Source organism: Embiotoca jacksoni, unplaced genomic scaffold (genome assembly GCF_022577435.1).
Source record: "Embiotoca jacksoni isolate LCO1_2020_lvr unplaced genomic scaffold, fEmbJac1.0.p SCAF_23, whole genome shotgun sequence".
In the NCBI taxonomy this organism is placed as follows: domain Eukaryota; kingdom Metazoa; phylum Chordata; class Actinopteri; family Embiotocidae; genus Embiotoca; species Embiotoca jacksoni.
The window spans coordinates 1,517,690-1,531,389 of record NW_027185374.1 but is presented as its reverse complement, the minus strand read 5'-3'; the positions used below and the strand labels follow the sequence as shown (position 1 = coordinate 1,531,389).

The 13,700-nt window shown below is 38.7% G+C and overlaps 3 protein-coding genes and 1 pseudogene across 6 annotated transcripts; 2 read left to right on the top strand and 2 right to left on the bottom strand.

Moving 5' to 3' along the window:
* The first annotated feature begins 228 nt into the window (after positions 1-228).
* On the top strand, positions 229-998 carry gtf2h5 (general transcription factor IIH, polypeptide 5). Its single transcript, XM_069158181.1, has 3 exons — positions 229-322; positions 488-580; positions 683-998. Exons 2-3 carry the CDS (start codon positions 546-548, stop codon positions 861-863), a joined length of 216 nt encoding a protein of 71 aa, XP_069014282.1. The 5' UTR covers positions 229-322; positions 488-545; the 3' UTR covers positions 864-998.
* Positions 999-2,154: 1,156 nt separating this feature from the next.
* On the bottom strand, positions 2,155-2,315 carry LOC138203775 (U2 spliceosomal RNA; annotated as a pseudogene).
* A 1,066-nt stretch (positions 2,316-3,381) lies between these two features.
* dynlt1b (dynein light chain Tctex-type 1b) lies at positions 3,382-4,881 on the top strand. 2 transcript variants are annotated; one of them, XM_069158180.1, is made up of 5 exons: positions 3,382-3,472; positions 3,625-3,666; positions 4,182-4,305; positions 4,398-4,441; positions 4,665-4,881. In XM_069158180.1, the coding sequence occupies exons 1-5, from the start codon at positions 3,446-3,448 to the stop codon at positions 4,677-4,679; spliced, it is 252 nt and encodes an 83-aa protein (XP_069014281.1). In that variant the 5' UTR covers positions 3,382-3,445; the 3' UTR covers positions 4,680-4,881. The 2 variants fall into 2 exon arrangements, with proteins under 2 accessions (XP_069014281.1, XP_069014279.1); XM_069158178.1 differs by having other exon boundaries at positions 4,398-4,475.
* Positions 4,877-13,338, bottom strand: tmem181 (transmembrane protein 181). Of its 3 annotated transcripts, none has more exons than XM_069158175.1 (17): positions 13,144-13,338; positions 10,784-10,887; positions 10,596-10,663; positions 10,316-10,406; positions 10,061-10,179; positions 9,751-9,867; positions 9,513-9,593; positions 9,288-9,387; positions 7,950-8,080; positions 7,769-7,860; positions 7,622-7,679; positions 6,987-7,089; positions 6,850-6,901; positions 6,682-6,764; positions 6,507-6,596; positions 6,340-6,406; positions 4,877-6,245 (listed from the first exon to the last, which is right to left on the bottom strand). In XM_069158175.1, exons 1-17 carry the CDS (start codon positions 13,275-13,277, stop codon positions 6,161-6,163), a joined length of 1,575 nt encoding a protein of 524 aa, XP_069014276.1. In that variant the 5' UTR covers positions 13,278-13,338; the 3' UTR covers positions 4,877-6,160. The 3 variants fall into 3 exon arrangements, with proteins under 3 accessions (XP_069014276.1, XP_069014277.1, XP_069014278.1); XM_069158176.1 differs by lacking the exon at positions 13,144-13,338 and adding an exon at positions 11,229-11,268; XM_069158177.1 differs by lacking the exon at positions 13,144-13,338 and adding an exon at positions 11,153-11,231.
* Between the last annotated feature and the right edge of the window lie 362 nt (positions 13,339-13,700).

Sequence of the window (13,700 nt, the reverse complement as noted above, 5' to 3'; positions counted from 1 at the left end):
GATGCACTTTAATGTCACATCGGGTAAACTGACCAAACGCACTTTGTTACTTAATACTTTTACAGGATTTTCTACGTATTCACGTTGTCCTGTTTAATCACCGGTAAATATAGCGTCACATTTTGTCACGCATTGTGCACTAAAACATTAAAACGGGGGGAAAAGCACCGAGATAGCACAAACCTGGTCTCTGTGCCACATGCGCGAGTTTCTCGCACGCCGAATTTTTTTTGTCCCTTGTTGCACACCGTCCACACAGCTCGAGGAAGACTTGGCGCAGGAAACAACTGCGAGCATCCGGTTTAAAGAAAGACGCAGCCAGGTGTGAACATGTCTTTTGTTTTCTTGTGTTGTCCAATATTTAGAAATCGGAGTGTTTTAACAGAATATTGCCCGGAGTTGTGTTATTTTGATCTGGCGTTAACAGCAAATGCCCAAATCTCATGTCCGCCACTGTTTGTTCACTTCTCTGTTTGTTGTCCTGCAGGTCTTCAAGCGCCTTAATTTGCCTGGATTGCCCAAATAATCTGCAGCTGTCAGTCAGCATGGTCAACGTGCACAAAGGTATCCTTGTTGAATGGTAAGAAAAGTCTGCAAATATAATCTAGTTCTTCTTAAAACTGGAAAAAATAATAATAATAATAAGTGTTGCATCCATTTCTCTTTGTCCCCTTTGGACCAGTGATCCTGCCATGAAGCAGTTCCTCCTCTACCTGGATGAAACCATGGCCCTGGGAAAGAAGTTCATCCTCAAAGACCTGGACGACACGCACCTTTTCATCCTGGCAGAGGTGGTTCAAACTCTGCAGGACAGAGTGGGAGAGTTAATGGACCAGAATTCATTCGCCATCACACATAAATAATATGTTTAGGTTTTCCTTCAGAGAGATCTTTCTTACGTTTCTTATGTTTAAGTGAATTCTTGTCTGCAGTGTTTTAACTGTAGACTGAAATGGAGCTCCGGCTCGTTCTTTGTTCAGATTTAAAAAAAATTAAAACATGGTTGAAAAGTGAGTTATTTCTTTGTTTAAAGTTTAAATTGTTGATTTCTGTTTCTGTTTCAGCAGCAAGAATCACAAAACTGTAAAGCTGTGAAATTGGGTGTCTTTCCCAGTTTGTGGCTTTTTTTCACATCAATAGTTAAATTGTTTAGTGTTGAACAAAAAAGTATCTTGAAATAACATATTAATATACATTTATTCTCATATTTGAGTAAAGAAGTTGAAAAACATTGGCAGAATTGTAGAAATACTAACTTAGTTCATATTCTTTGACTAAAGACAAAGAATTTTTTTTATTTATTTACATCACATTAAAGTTATTTAAGCCCTTTTAAAATATTGTATCTGAAAAATATGTGAATCGGTCTTGAAAGACAGAAACAAAGCTGGAAACACTTGCTAATAAAAGGCCCATATAACCTTGGTATTTTATTAAATTAGTAAAAACAAAAAGTTAAAAGTATTACGATCCTTTACTTGCGTAAAGGCAGCAGGAGTAACAGTAAAAATACAACCCGATTCAAGTTGGGACGCTTTTTAAAATGCGAATGCAATGATTTGCTAATCACATAAACCAATATTTTATTGCAGATCAACTAAAGAAACGGAGAAATCTTATTGTTTCATGTTATTTTTTTCATTGCCTTCTGTTTGTATTTACATTTTACACAATGTCCCAACTTTTTCAGGAAATGGGTTATACTCTTTAACACAAGCACAAGTCCTGCGTGAAAATTCTCCTTTAGATCAAATTCATAAATAATCGAGGTGAAGTTTAGTTAAACTATTAAAAATGACTGGTTTGGTCCCTCTGACTGATATATTATTATTTACGACATTATCCCTGAAGTATCAGCATGTTGCTGCTTCAAACTGCTTATTACCTGGTTGTATATCCAGAAAAGACCAAAAGTTCTGACACACTTTTTCTCTAATCTTTGAGAGATATTTGGATTATTTAAACATTTATTGAAATTAAAAAATCACGACATAGTGGAGCTGTCTGATAATGTGACACCAACTACAAACTGATTTCTGTATGTCATCAGATTTATGAGCACCGTAATCCACATCTGGACTGAATGCGTTTCACTAGTCGGATTATACGTCGGATTATAAATCCTATTAGTATTATTTATTTATAACAAATTCAGGGGGGTGCACCGATCCTGGAGGTACTGCAATACCAGGTCGATGCGCGGAGTGGACGCAGCAAGCCCCTATTCCATCACTCACGGTTATATTTATAAAAAAATAAAAAATAAATGTTTTTAAAAAAATACTAAACCTACCAACAAAGTGTAAGTAAACAATTTGGTGTTTTATTTTCAATAATCGGTATCAAAAAGCACACAAGTCTGCACATGTCAGATGGAAAACGTGACAACGTTGACTGCCGGTTAATGATATTACTGGTCACGTGATACAGCGCTCCAATCAGCGATCACGATGACGCGCTATCTCTAAAGTACTATTTACTGGCGATAAAATAGTTTATTTAATCTGTTCAGTATGTGATTCAGATATAGTAGAACTCATTTTAATTATAAAATAGTTTGTGTGTGTGGATGGAAACCAAAAAAAACACAACTTTGATGTATAATTTTTGATATAGTCGTCACAAAGATACGCTTATCTCTGTCTACCTCTAGTGGACAATCAGGAAACTACACTCGACCTGGAACTCACCGCTTACATGGTTCTGTTAATTAGTACTTCGCATAGTACATAAAACGCATTTCGGTACAGACAACTTAAAGTTTACAAAAATTCTAAATAAATGTGTTGCAAATTAAATAATAAAAAGGGTTAATCATTTATAGAAGAGTGGAAAGACGGCTCGAGGTAGAGAATACGTAAACAAATTAAAACACCAGAAATAAACAAAGAAAATTAAAAGGCAAAGAAAAAAATGCAATAGAAAAAAAACAATGCAGTAGAAAAGGCTCTAGTTTTCACAGCTTTGGAGTTTGTCCCGTATTTTAAGGAGTTTTAAATAGGACATAAAGACAGTGAGGTTGGGTTGTACATGGTATTTTGCTAATAAGCAGATAAGGTTGATAACATGCAAGAAACGAAGGCAAAAGCCAAAGCTGATGGGAGTAGCTGATAATGACATATTTCCCTAATTTTATGACTTTTATTTAACCTGAGCAAAATGAAAATTAACAATAGTGTTTTTTTATTTTTTATTTTGGACATTTTACAGACGACACGTTTAATTGTTTTGTATTTAAGAATATTTGTGAGGAACTACTTACCACTGATAAATTACCTGCGATTAACTATTTCCGTTTTCCATTCCTGAATACTGTGTGACACTGCGCTTTTATTCTGAAGGAAGACGACCGGAAGTAGTACTTCCCGTTCATTTAGCATTTGTCACCATCGACTGTATTTAACAGTTTGCACCGGAGGCAGTAAAAAAATAAATAAAATAAAAAATGAGCGCGTTCCAGACAGAAGAAGAGGTGGGTTTGATAGAGAAATAAATAAATGCATGTTCGTGTGTTTAATATCAACACAACGCTTTCTTTTACTCGGGTTGTCAGTCAAAGAAAGCGTCTGTCAGAAAGTAGCCCGGTTAGCTGAGGCCGCGCTGTTTTTGTTTCTCACCCAACAGATCGTGTTTGACGTCGAAGAAGCGAGAAAAGTCATAAAAGAGGTAAGAAAAACATTAAAGCGTGTCGTGTTCGTGTTTTGGGGTTTACCCCGTTACAGGTTTGTTGTTTTGTTGTTTTTAATCTTCCCGTTACTAAACTTTCTGTTTAGCGACCGGTGGTTGCCAAGGATACCGTAACGGTGGCAACGTCTCAAACTGAACCGTTATAATTAACACCAAATCGTATTAATTAATTTTAGTTATATTTAGTATACATTTTCAGTCATTGTTTTTTTATTACAGATACAGATTACAGGCTGTATGACATAATTACTACTTTTATATTTTATTTTAATAAAATTATTTTAAATTTTTTTTTTTTTTTTTTTTACTGCTATTTTATTGCTTTTTGTTATTCTATTATTATCTTATTGTTTCCCGTATGCTGCTGCAGCGAAAACATGTCCCCCTTGGGGATGAATAAAGTAACTACCTGCCTACCTGTGAGGCTGTCAACAGGTGTGACTGTGTTGTTGCTGCGTACTTCAACAGAACTTTATTTAAAACTGTCTGTACAGTCAGTGGAAGCAGTCATAGGAGAAAACGCCTACCAGCACAACAGAGTGAATCAGTGGAGCAGCAGTGTGATGGAGCAGTGCCTCAGTCAGCTCAGCAAGCTGGGGAAGCCTTTCAAATATATCGGTATGTGGACCGCCGCCCCAGAATAAAACATGCTGATGCTCCTGGTCGATCTCGAGTTGTATATTGACGGCCGGTGTTTGTGTTTCTCAAAGTTAACTGTGCCATCATGCAGAAAAATGGAGCAGGTCTGCAAGCGGTGAGCTCATGCTTCTGGGACACCTGTACAGATGGTAAAAACAAAACACACGTGAGCTTTAGGAGTGTTTTATAGATAGAAAAGGTGTTGCTTCTAAACTGAAAATATTTGCATGACGAAGCAACATGGAGGTCATGTTTTCCCATCTGTCAGCAGCATTTTCATTGATGTTCCGCATGCAACTGTGTTCCTGGTTTAATTTAATGTTTACTGCACCCAACAGGGTTCTGTACGGTGAGATGGGAGAACACGTCCATGTACTGTATTGTCACCGTGTTTGGCCTGGCAATCTGAACCTACAACTTTACACCCACTGACATGTTTTGAAATTTCTGTATTTTTGAGAACTAGCATGTTACGTTTTACCATGATTGCCAGTTTTATAAAATGTTCTATTTTTTTATATAAAGTGAAATAGATTAAAACCCCACTATGCTGTGTCTATTTAGCTTTATTTACATGTGACATGACGCTGCTACATATACAGCTTTTATCTCACAAAGCAACAAATATTGCAAGAATAACCTCATTGAATCACCTTTAACCAACATAAGGTACATTCATACTGAGAGAATCAAACATGTACATTTATGTCAAAGCATTAATAAGTGAGATTGCAGCCCATTTAGAGGAAAACAGATTGATGTAAAGACAAGGCACCATCTTGATTAAAATACAGATTTGGAGACAACAGAAATACATTTGTTTTGGCTGTTTTTGTCTATAAGCTTCAGTTTTATAAAACAAAAGACAGGGCAACAAGTCTCGCATTGTATGCAATATAAGCAAAGTTCTCAAAAAAATAGTTAAAATAGTATGTTCAAGAAAGGCAAAAGTGAGATGGACAATGGCATAACTAATGTGCATGCCGGGATAGGAAATGTTTAATGTGATAGGTCAGTAGTCCATTAACAAAGTTGTTAGAAAGTCTATTCATCCACATCAACAGATAATACAGAATGAAATATCATCACTTTTTGGCAAAATAAATACAATTCTTGAAAAGTGCAATTACGAAGCTGCTTTCCAAAGAAAAAGAAAAAGTAGTACCTATGGTATTTAAGGCTCCGTCTGTATTTTTTTTTTTAAACATGTCTGAGGACAAAGAGGATTTGTCATGTCGGTCCTACAGAGCCACACTGTGAAGTCTTCACTTGCAGCATGAGCTTTTTTTTTTTTTTTTTTACTCTCTATCATTATTCTGATGTTACTCAGCTTTGGCCAGATAAAGAAATCCTCGTTATTCTCAGACTGTCAGAGAGCAGGAAGGAATGGCATAATGCATAATCAACACAAGTACAGAGAGACAACAGTGGTTCAACACAAAGCATTAAAAATAATGATTTTACACCCAAAAAAAAATAATAATAATTATTCGCACATTTCTTGATCTCTCTTAATTACCAGGTGGTGAAGAAATGCTGGTTATGAGGGGAAAAACAGGTAAAAACTCGTTTTACATCAGTGTTTGTTTCCTTTGTTTTCAATGAGAAAAAGAAAAAAAAAACACCTTTCAAAAGTACAGTACATTCAGTAGACTTGGAATTTATCTTTTCTTAAAAATATTATTATGTACATTTACAGTATAGCAAGAGGCATTACCACTGCAAATGCCTCTCTTTTGCCTCCCAACCTACCATACGCGTCATAGTTTGTTGTTGTAACAACTTCTAGTTCATCTCGTAGTTTCCGAGAGGGACACAGAGGAGGGACGACACGTCAGTCACTGTCACTCTCGTCCTGGTACTTGGCAGCTGCTTTGATAGCACGTCCATTTTGTAAAGGCATGTCTTCATAATCACTCCTTCAGGAACACACAGAAAACACCAGGACGTTTCAACCGAACAGAAGGTGCACAGCTTAAATAATTAGGAAACAAATGTGAATTAAACTCTTACCCGTATATCACTTCATCATCTGAGTCATTTAGCATGGAGAAAGCTGGATTGTCCTTCAGTTGGGAGTCTGGAAAATCAAAGAAAACCAGCAGCATTCATCACATGTTTTTGCTGCAGCAAAGATGTGGTCCAATTTGCTGAGGAGAACATTGCACTGTGTTACCTACCATAAAGAGCATTTTTGGAGGGAGAATACACAAATGCTAATGTGTACAAGTAAAAGTTGAGCAGGCCATAGAACGATAAAAATTCAGCTGGTATGTCTGGAATTAAGGAATAATCTCTCACTATTTACAACATCAACAAGCCGCAGTAAAAATAAAAATGTCTTGCAAAGGATATAGTTCTGGTAATAAGTAGACAATTCAGCCACAAAGTTCTCTTGAAGAGCCTTGGCACCAAACCTCAGGTAGAGAATGACCACGCTGGAGGAGAGAACGAGGGATAAGAACAACACTCCCAAATCAAACTCTTCCACAAAAAAAGAAAATTGCTTTTCTACGAACACACCTTATAATGAGGACCACAAATGTCAGCGCTGTCAAAAACTTCAGCCGCAGATCTAGTGATCAAAATGACATCGTTCATCAATACTCTCCCAGTGAAAGGTCAAGTGAAACACAGACAAGTGTGGCGTGCTGCGATACCTGAGTAAGGCATGTTCTTGAGCTCAGAACAAGCTCTGACAATCAGGAATATCAGGTAGAGGATGTAGAGGACAACTACAATCAGGAAGAAAACCTTCATACCCTGGAGAAATGACAGTTTAACAGTATTACACAAACATGCAAATGCCCACAGTGAAGGATCACCTACTCAACGGACATCCTCCGAATAAATAGAAATATTGAAAACTCAGTGTTCGTATCTGACCCGATGCTTCCTGGCATTAACGTCACATTACAGTAGGTTTGTTACTGATGGGTTTTTTTCCCCTCCACTCAAAAACTTTACATCAAAAGAACTTTGCTTGCTCTTTTATTTTTTTGGGTTACCAGAAAAATGTCCTGTGTGATTCTGACATTTACAAACATGAAATATTTCATACATTTCTAATAAGACGGCTCATTAAATGAGTCTCTAGTGTGCAAAGATGTCCTATTGTGTCAAATTCCTAATTCGCACAACCAGCATCTCAATGGATTAAAAATCATGTTTCAACAATTGTCTCTTCATCTTCCTAACATAGTAAAAGTGGATTTAAATGATGAAAGGATGTCGTATCTGCTGCTTTGACTCCTATTTCATAAGAAGTTATTTAAAGTTTTGATAAAGGTCTCACCTGAAAGTTTACTATATCCACTTTGGACTGATAGGTAGGATCCTTCAGTTCATTAACCCTGGAAATTTAGAAAAGCAGAGTAAATCTTTCCAGTGTTATAATTTGACTGTTTGAACCCGGCTGGTCGTGAACACAGCTCCCACTTACGTCTGCCATATGCCAAGTGTAACCGCCGAGAGCCACAGAAGACCTACGATGATCAGCTTCGGCATATAGAACGTCAGAAATTTCCTCTCACCCTGCAGAAACAAAATAACAAGATGAAGATTCACCAAAAGCTAAAAAATGAAAAGAAAACGTTAAAGTACGGGAGTAAAAGTGAACCCACCTGAACCCTGATGCCGTGGTAGACACAGAGCCAGAAGAGAAGCAGAGCGCACAGGAAGAGAGCCTGAAAGAAAGCGTCCAACGTCCCTGGAAACCAGCTGTTCACCAGGAATGACAACGGGAAGAAAGGATCTGAACAAACACGGGAGGAAAAACAAAAGTCTATTTAAAAGCTCTCCCTGGCTTGTCAGTTGGTCTACGTAGCTACGCAACATTTACACCAGGAAGCACGTATGAATGAATATTAACTGGCAAATTATCGCTACACAAGAGCTGTTTTTTGTGGTGAAAACCTGTTTTAATTTTGTGAATTGTGAATATTACATGTTAAGTTGATGCAACCAGCTCCACATGGGTAAATTAAAGGTCGGTAATAATCAGCCTTGAAGAGTCACGGCCAACATTGGAGAATGGTCTCGCTGCACCCACATATCTTTCTGGTGTTGGTGGGAAAATGCTCTGACTTGTTTGTATCTATCGCCTGAAGAATATATCGAGGATTAGAAGATTCATGTCTCAACAGGATTTGGAAAAACTTGTCCCTGCATTTATCTTCAGTAGACTCAACTACTGTAACGGTGTGTTTAAAAAGTCAGTCAGACAGCTGCAGTCCTCACTAAGATCAAGAAAGTGGATCACATCACTCCAGTTCTGAAGTCTTTACACTGTCTTCCTGTCAAACAAAGAATTGACTTTAAAATCCTGCTGTTGGTTTATAAAGCAATGAATGGTTTAGGGCCAAAATACATTTCTGATCTGCTGCTACTTTATGAACCATCCCGACCCCTCAGGTCGTCTGGGACGAGTTTCCTTTCTGTTCCCAGAGTCAGAACTAAACATGGAGAACCACCGTTCAGTTTTTATGCTTCACATATCTGGAACAAACTCCCAGAAACCTGCAGGTCTGCTGCAACTCTCAGCTGCTTCAAATCAAGACTGAAGAGTTTTCTGTTTGCTGCCTTTCACTGAACCAGATTTGAGGATGTCTTAAACTGCACTGTAACTTTAATCCTATTTTTTAGCTTGCTTAATGTTTTAATCACTGTTCTTAATTGTATTTAAATGTCCTTTTCTTTTCCCTTTTGTTTTGATGCTTTTAATGGTTTTATGTGAAGCACTTTGAATTACCTTGTTGTTGAAATGTGCTATACAAATAAACTTGCCTTGTCTTGTCTTGCCTCAGAGGCAGTTATTGTTGCTGCACGATGTGGCGAGGATTTTAAAGACGGTAACACAGACATGGTGAAAGGGAAGGTGAATCTTCACTGGCAGTAGCAGGTTTAAACCCACATTCTGCATCAGGTGAATCAGACTACTTAAAGAGAGACGTGTAACTCACCATTGTAGAGTAGCAGCAAAGGGAGCAGAATAGACATCCACTTCTGCTCGATGCCCCAGTCCCTCATAGAAAACTTCCTCAGTGAATGAGCAAACATACACTAGTGCACACAGAAGAAATATTATCAGTCAGCCTACATTCAGAAAAAGACACATTTTGGTCAGAGTGTGCAGAAAGTGTTGGAATGAAATATTTAAGGTCTAAAAAAATAAAACATGGTCTTACCGTCACCGTGAAGGTCAACACCACAAAGACGAACCGGAACCAGATCTCCACTTGTGAGAAGGTGGGATTGTATGTTTTCCACTGAGGAGGAATACAAACGAGGGAACAAGAAGGAAAGGGAACAAAAAGGTAAGAAAACAACAACCTGTGAGTGACTTGGGAGATCAAGCAATTAAAAAAAACTTGAATGCAGCAACAGAAAAAAAAACAAAAAAACATACGGGTGCTTTTCACTTACCACAAACTTAACCTTAATTTCATACGTGATATTTTCCAAGCCATTAAATGTGACCACAACTGGGTACTGGGTGTAGTTCAGGTATCCCAGATGCAGCACAATGATCTCATCACATTTCTGAAAGGTGAAATAAACAAAAACATTGCGTCACTGTTGGTTCAACCCGACTCTGCTGTCATCGGGAGACCGGCCCCGCGGACAGCATTACGTTCCTAAATTCAATCGGCACTACAACCTAAATTTGCATCTTTAAATGACATTTTATAAACACACACAGTTGCTGCTGCCTGACGAGCCGACTGACACTTACAGTCCCGCAATGTAGTGTCCGAGATTTTTGGTGCACTCTGTTGATGTGCATCACGCTGGCGTCCTGCATCACCCCCTTCAGCTCAACGTTGATCTCTAAGGGCTGCTGGAAGTCTCCCACTGACACAGACAGCAGTTGTGATTGTTATTCAGTGTGTTTACAAAATCCTAAGAAAGAATGCTGTCTGAGTTTGTCACAAAAACAAACAAACAAACACCGTAGACACTCGGTAAACAGGTCATTCTGCGGTCTTACTGTTGCTGTTTTCAGCCTGCATCACACAGGTGAGCCACAGCTGCTGGTTGTAGGTGGTGAGGGGCGGCGACAACAGGCTGAAGGGCCCCGTCTGAAAACAGGGAATGGCATATTTAGTTTGTTCATTATTGCAAATGACAATTAAACAATAATAACAATTTTTTTTTAAAAACACACACAAAAGAGGAGACAGTAAACTCTTCTAAATACACGGTGATATTTGGATTTATCCATCATTCAAATGTCAAGCAGGAAGAACACAACCTGATTCATGTCTTACCTTAACAGAAGAGTTTTTAACCAGCAGCTGGTCTCCATTGTGCTCTTGCTCAGCAATAATCTTTGGACCTGAAGAAAAGCAACAAAACCCAAATAGATTTTTGTTTTTGTTTAAACAGAATTAGGTATTTAATGCAATATTCTTAATGCTTGATCTAAAACGCTTTGCTGCAGTGGTGTGAGTCGGACCTGCTATCCCGATGAAGACCGTGAGGCCGAAGCAGATCAGGAACACCACAAACACCAAGACGAAATGCCTCTTCGACAGAGTGTAGAGCCGCATGGGGGCCAGCCTGTCCGCGGGGGAGACAGCCATGAGGGTCAACAAACATCAGGCGGGTCGCTACAGACACCAGAATAAAAGCAGGAGGAACTAAAACGCGGTCGGTGATGTTTGTTTTCGTGGAGGTTTTGTCAACACTTGTTAGCATCCGTGCTACTTCAGGCTAGCGGTGACAGACGGACGCAGTTTGAAGGGTTTAAAAATTATTATCGCGCATTTTTTTTAGCCTCAGCGGGATGTCTCGAGTGTGTCTGCTGGACAAATCGTACACTTACAGCTCCATTTCTGACGGCTACGCAGTCTCGGTGGCGAGAAAAACAAAAACAAAACAACAACAAAACAAAAACTTACAATTCCGCAGCGGAGCCACATCCGCGTGTCAACATCAGTCTGCGACAATTGGAACGCAACGTCATCGAACTGGGCGGCCCGAGATCACGTGACGCCAAACGTGCGAGGGGGTGGGAGTAAGGAGTGATTGGTCTGTTCTCTCCTGCTGTCTGATTGGTCTATTGTATTCTGTTGTTTGATTGGTCTGTTCTGTTTTGTTGTAGGGAGGAATGAAAACTGCCAATATTAAAAAAAAAAAAAAATACACAAATAACTGAATGAATGCATTATTATGTCATTCAACGCACCAAAAGTAATATATAAAATAAATGTCACTAATGAATTGATAATATGTGATATTAATTAATATTTCTGTTTTAATTTGCTTCTATGTTTATTTAACTTTGTATTGATTTTGATATTTATTTACAGTGCATTCCCATTTTATTTTCCATTGTATTTATTAATTTGTAAACGTATCTATTCATTTCAATATAATTTTCCGTTTTGCATTATCGGACTTATCTATTTCCACGAACGTATTAATTTCTGTATTTCCTTCCTAAACTTCAAAGAACTGTCATGCTAAGTGTATATGGAGGGATTAAGTCTTCACCTGTTGGTTGATCCACATCAGAGTGCACAGATATCAGTATTTGTGTTACTGTCATACCCGTGCTAATTGCTGAGAAAGAACTAGTTTTTAAGCAATCCAGGATTAAAACCAGGATAGGTTTGGTGTGTTGTTGTTTTCATAGACTTTACATATGAGAACCGCACAACATCGTACCTGGCTATGCAGGTTTAGGCTGGCAATCGAACCTGGCACTATGATGTTTGCTTGGGCTTCCTGGAAAAATCCAGCTGTGCTGTTTGAATGTGGTCAATCTTACTTTCCTAAACAATTTGCACCATGCCAGAAATGTATGAAGATGTGTAAAAATAAAATATAAAAGCAAAAAAGTTTGGGGAAATAAATTGGTGGAAAAGGAAATGTTAAATAATACAGGAAATAAATAAATAAACTTCAAAATGTATAATACATGGCAGATTACAGGAACAAGTGAACTGATATGAAGGTAAACAGATTAAGGAGCAAAGGAAGAAAATTAAAACAGAAATATTAGGGTATGTCACATTTGATCAATTAATGGCAGCATTTACTTTCAGTATTATTTTTGGTGCATTTATATATTAGACATTTAGTTATTTATTTAGGTGTTGGAAGTTTCGTTCCTCCATAATATATTCACCTTTTTATATCTTTAAATGTCTGTTTCCTCTATGAATCACAGAGACTTATATTCAGCCACAAGGCGTGACTATTTACCGGCTGAACATCACCTGTATGAAAAGAAGCTTCGCGCATGCGTAGCACGTCGACATCGAGCCAAAACGTTGACTTTTAATTTCTAATAAGAAATCTAAGTGATATGATTTCATTTCTTACGCTTGAGAGAAAAAGTGTAGATTAATAAACGATAAATATGATTGTTGATCAAATAAATATGTATGATAAAAAAATAAATAAAAAATCCTTTCACAAAGCAACAGTTGTTGATAGAAACCAAGAAGCCCCTGAAACGTTGAAATTGTGTTTTTTTTTCTAAGAGGTTAGATATATAGAGATTGATAATAAGCCCTATATATCCTCCTCGGAAATGAACATCTCACTTATCGCGCAATGGCTTTCGTATTTCCCCCCATTTCCCCTGAAATTTTGCTGCAGTATGCTATTCATAGTCTGGCATTGGCTAATATATAAAATATGAATAACCAAATATAATCCAATAAACGATCGATCTTTGCATTCATATGCCATCATAACACAAACCAGCCCTTAATATAAAATGATTGTTCTGCTGTTGTTAATTCACAGTATGCGACATTAAAAACAGCCTGAATGGTTTGAAGTGTCAGATCCACATGCACCAACCTATAAAAGCGATCATCTCGGTAAGGTGTCAGGTCCTCCTTCAGCTCGTTGTAGGCCTCTTGTATCTTCCTGCAGAAGTATTTCAGCTCGCTGTACAGAGGGTTTTCCAAGCCGGCCGTGTAGTCGGTGTCCATGATTCAGACGGCTTAAAAAAATGGCGATGAGGAACGAATCCGCGCGGCCTCCGGTGCGCAGCGCGGCGCGGCGCAGCGGAGCGCACCAGAAGCGCGGCGCGGCGGAGCGGAGCGCACCAGAAGCGCGGCGCGGCGGAGCGGAGCGCACCAGAAGCGCACCAGAAGCGCAGCGCGGCGCGGCGCGGCGCGGCGCGGAGCGGAGCGCCGCCACCTGTCTGTATTGTTAACGTCGTTTGTGCAGCCGAAGCTGTTTTATTTGTGTCGCTTCAAATAAACAGAAGAAAAGAAAGAAGAAAAAAAAAAAAAAAAGCTGGTAAAACGAACTGGGGGGTGGAGGGGGGGGGGGGGGGGTGGAGGGGATGGGGGGGGGGGGGGACACACAGCCCACACGCGGAGGAGGGTCACGTGATCATGGTTCAGCAC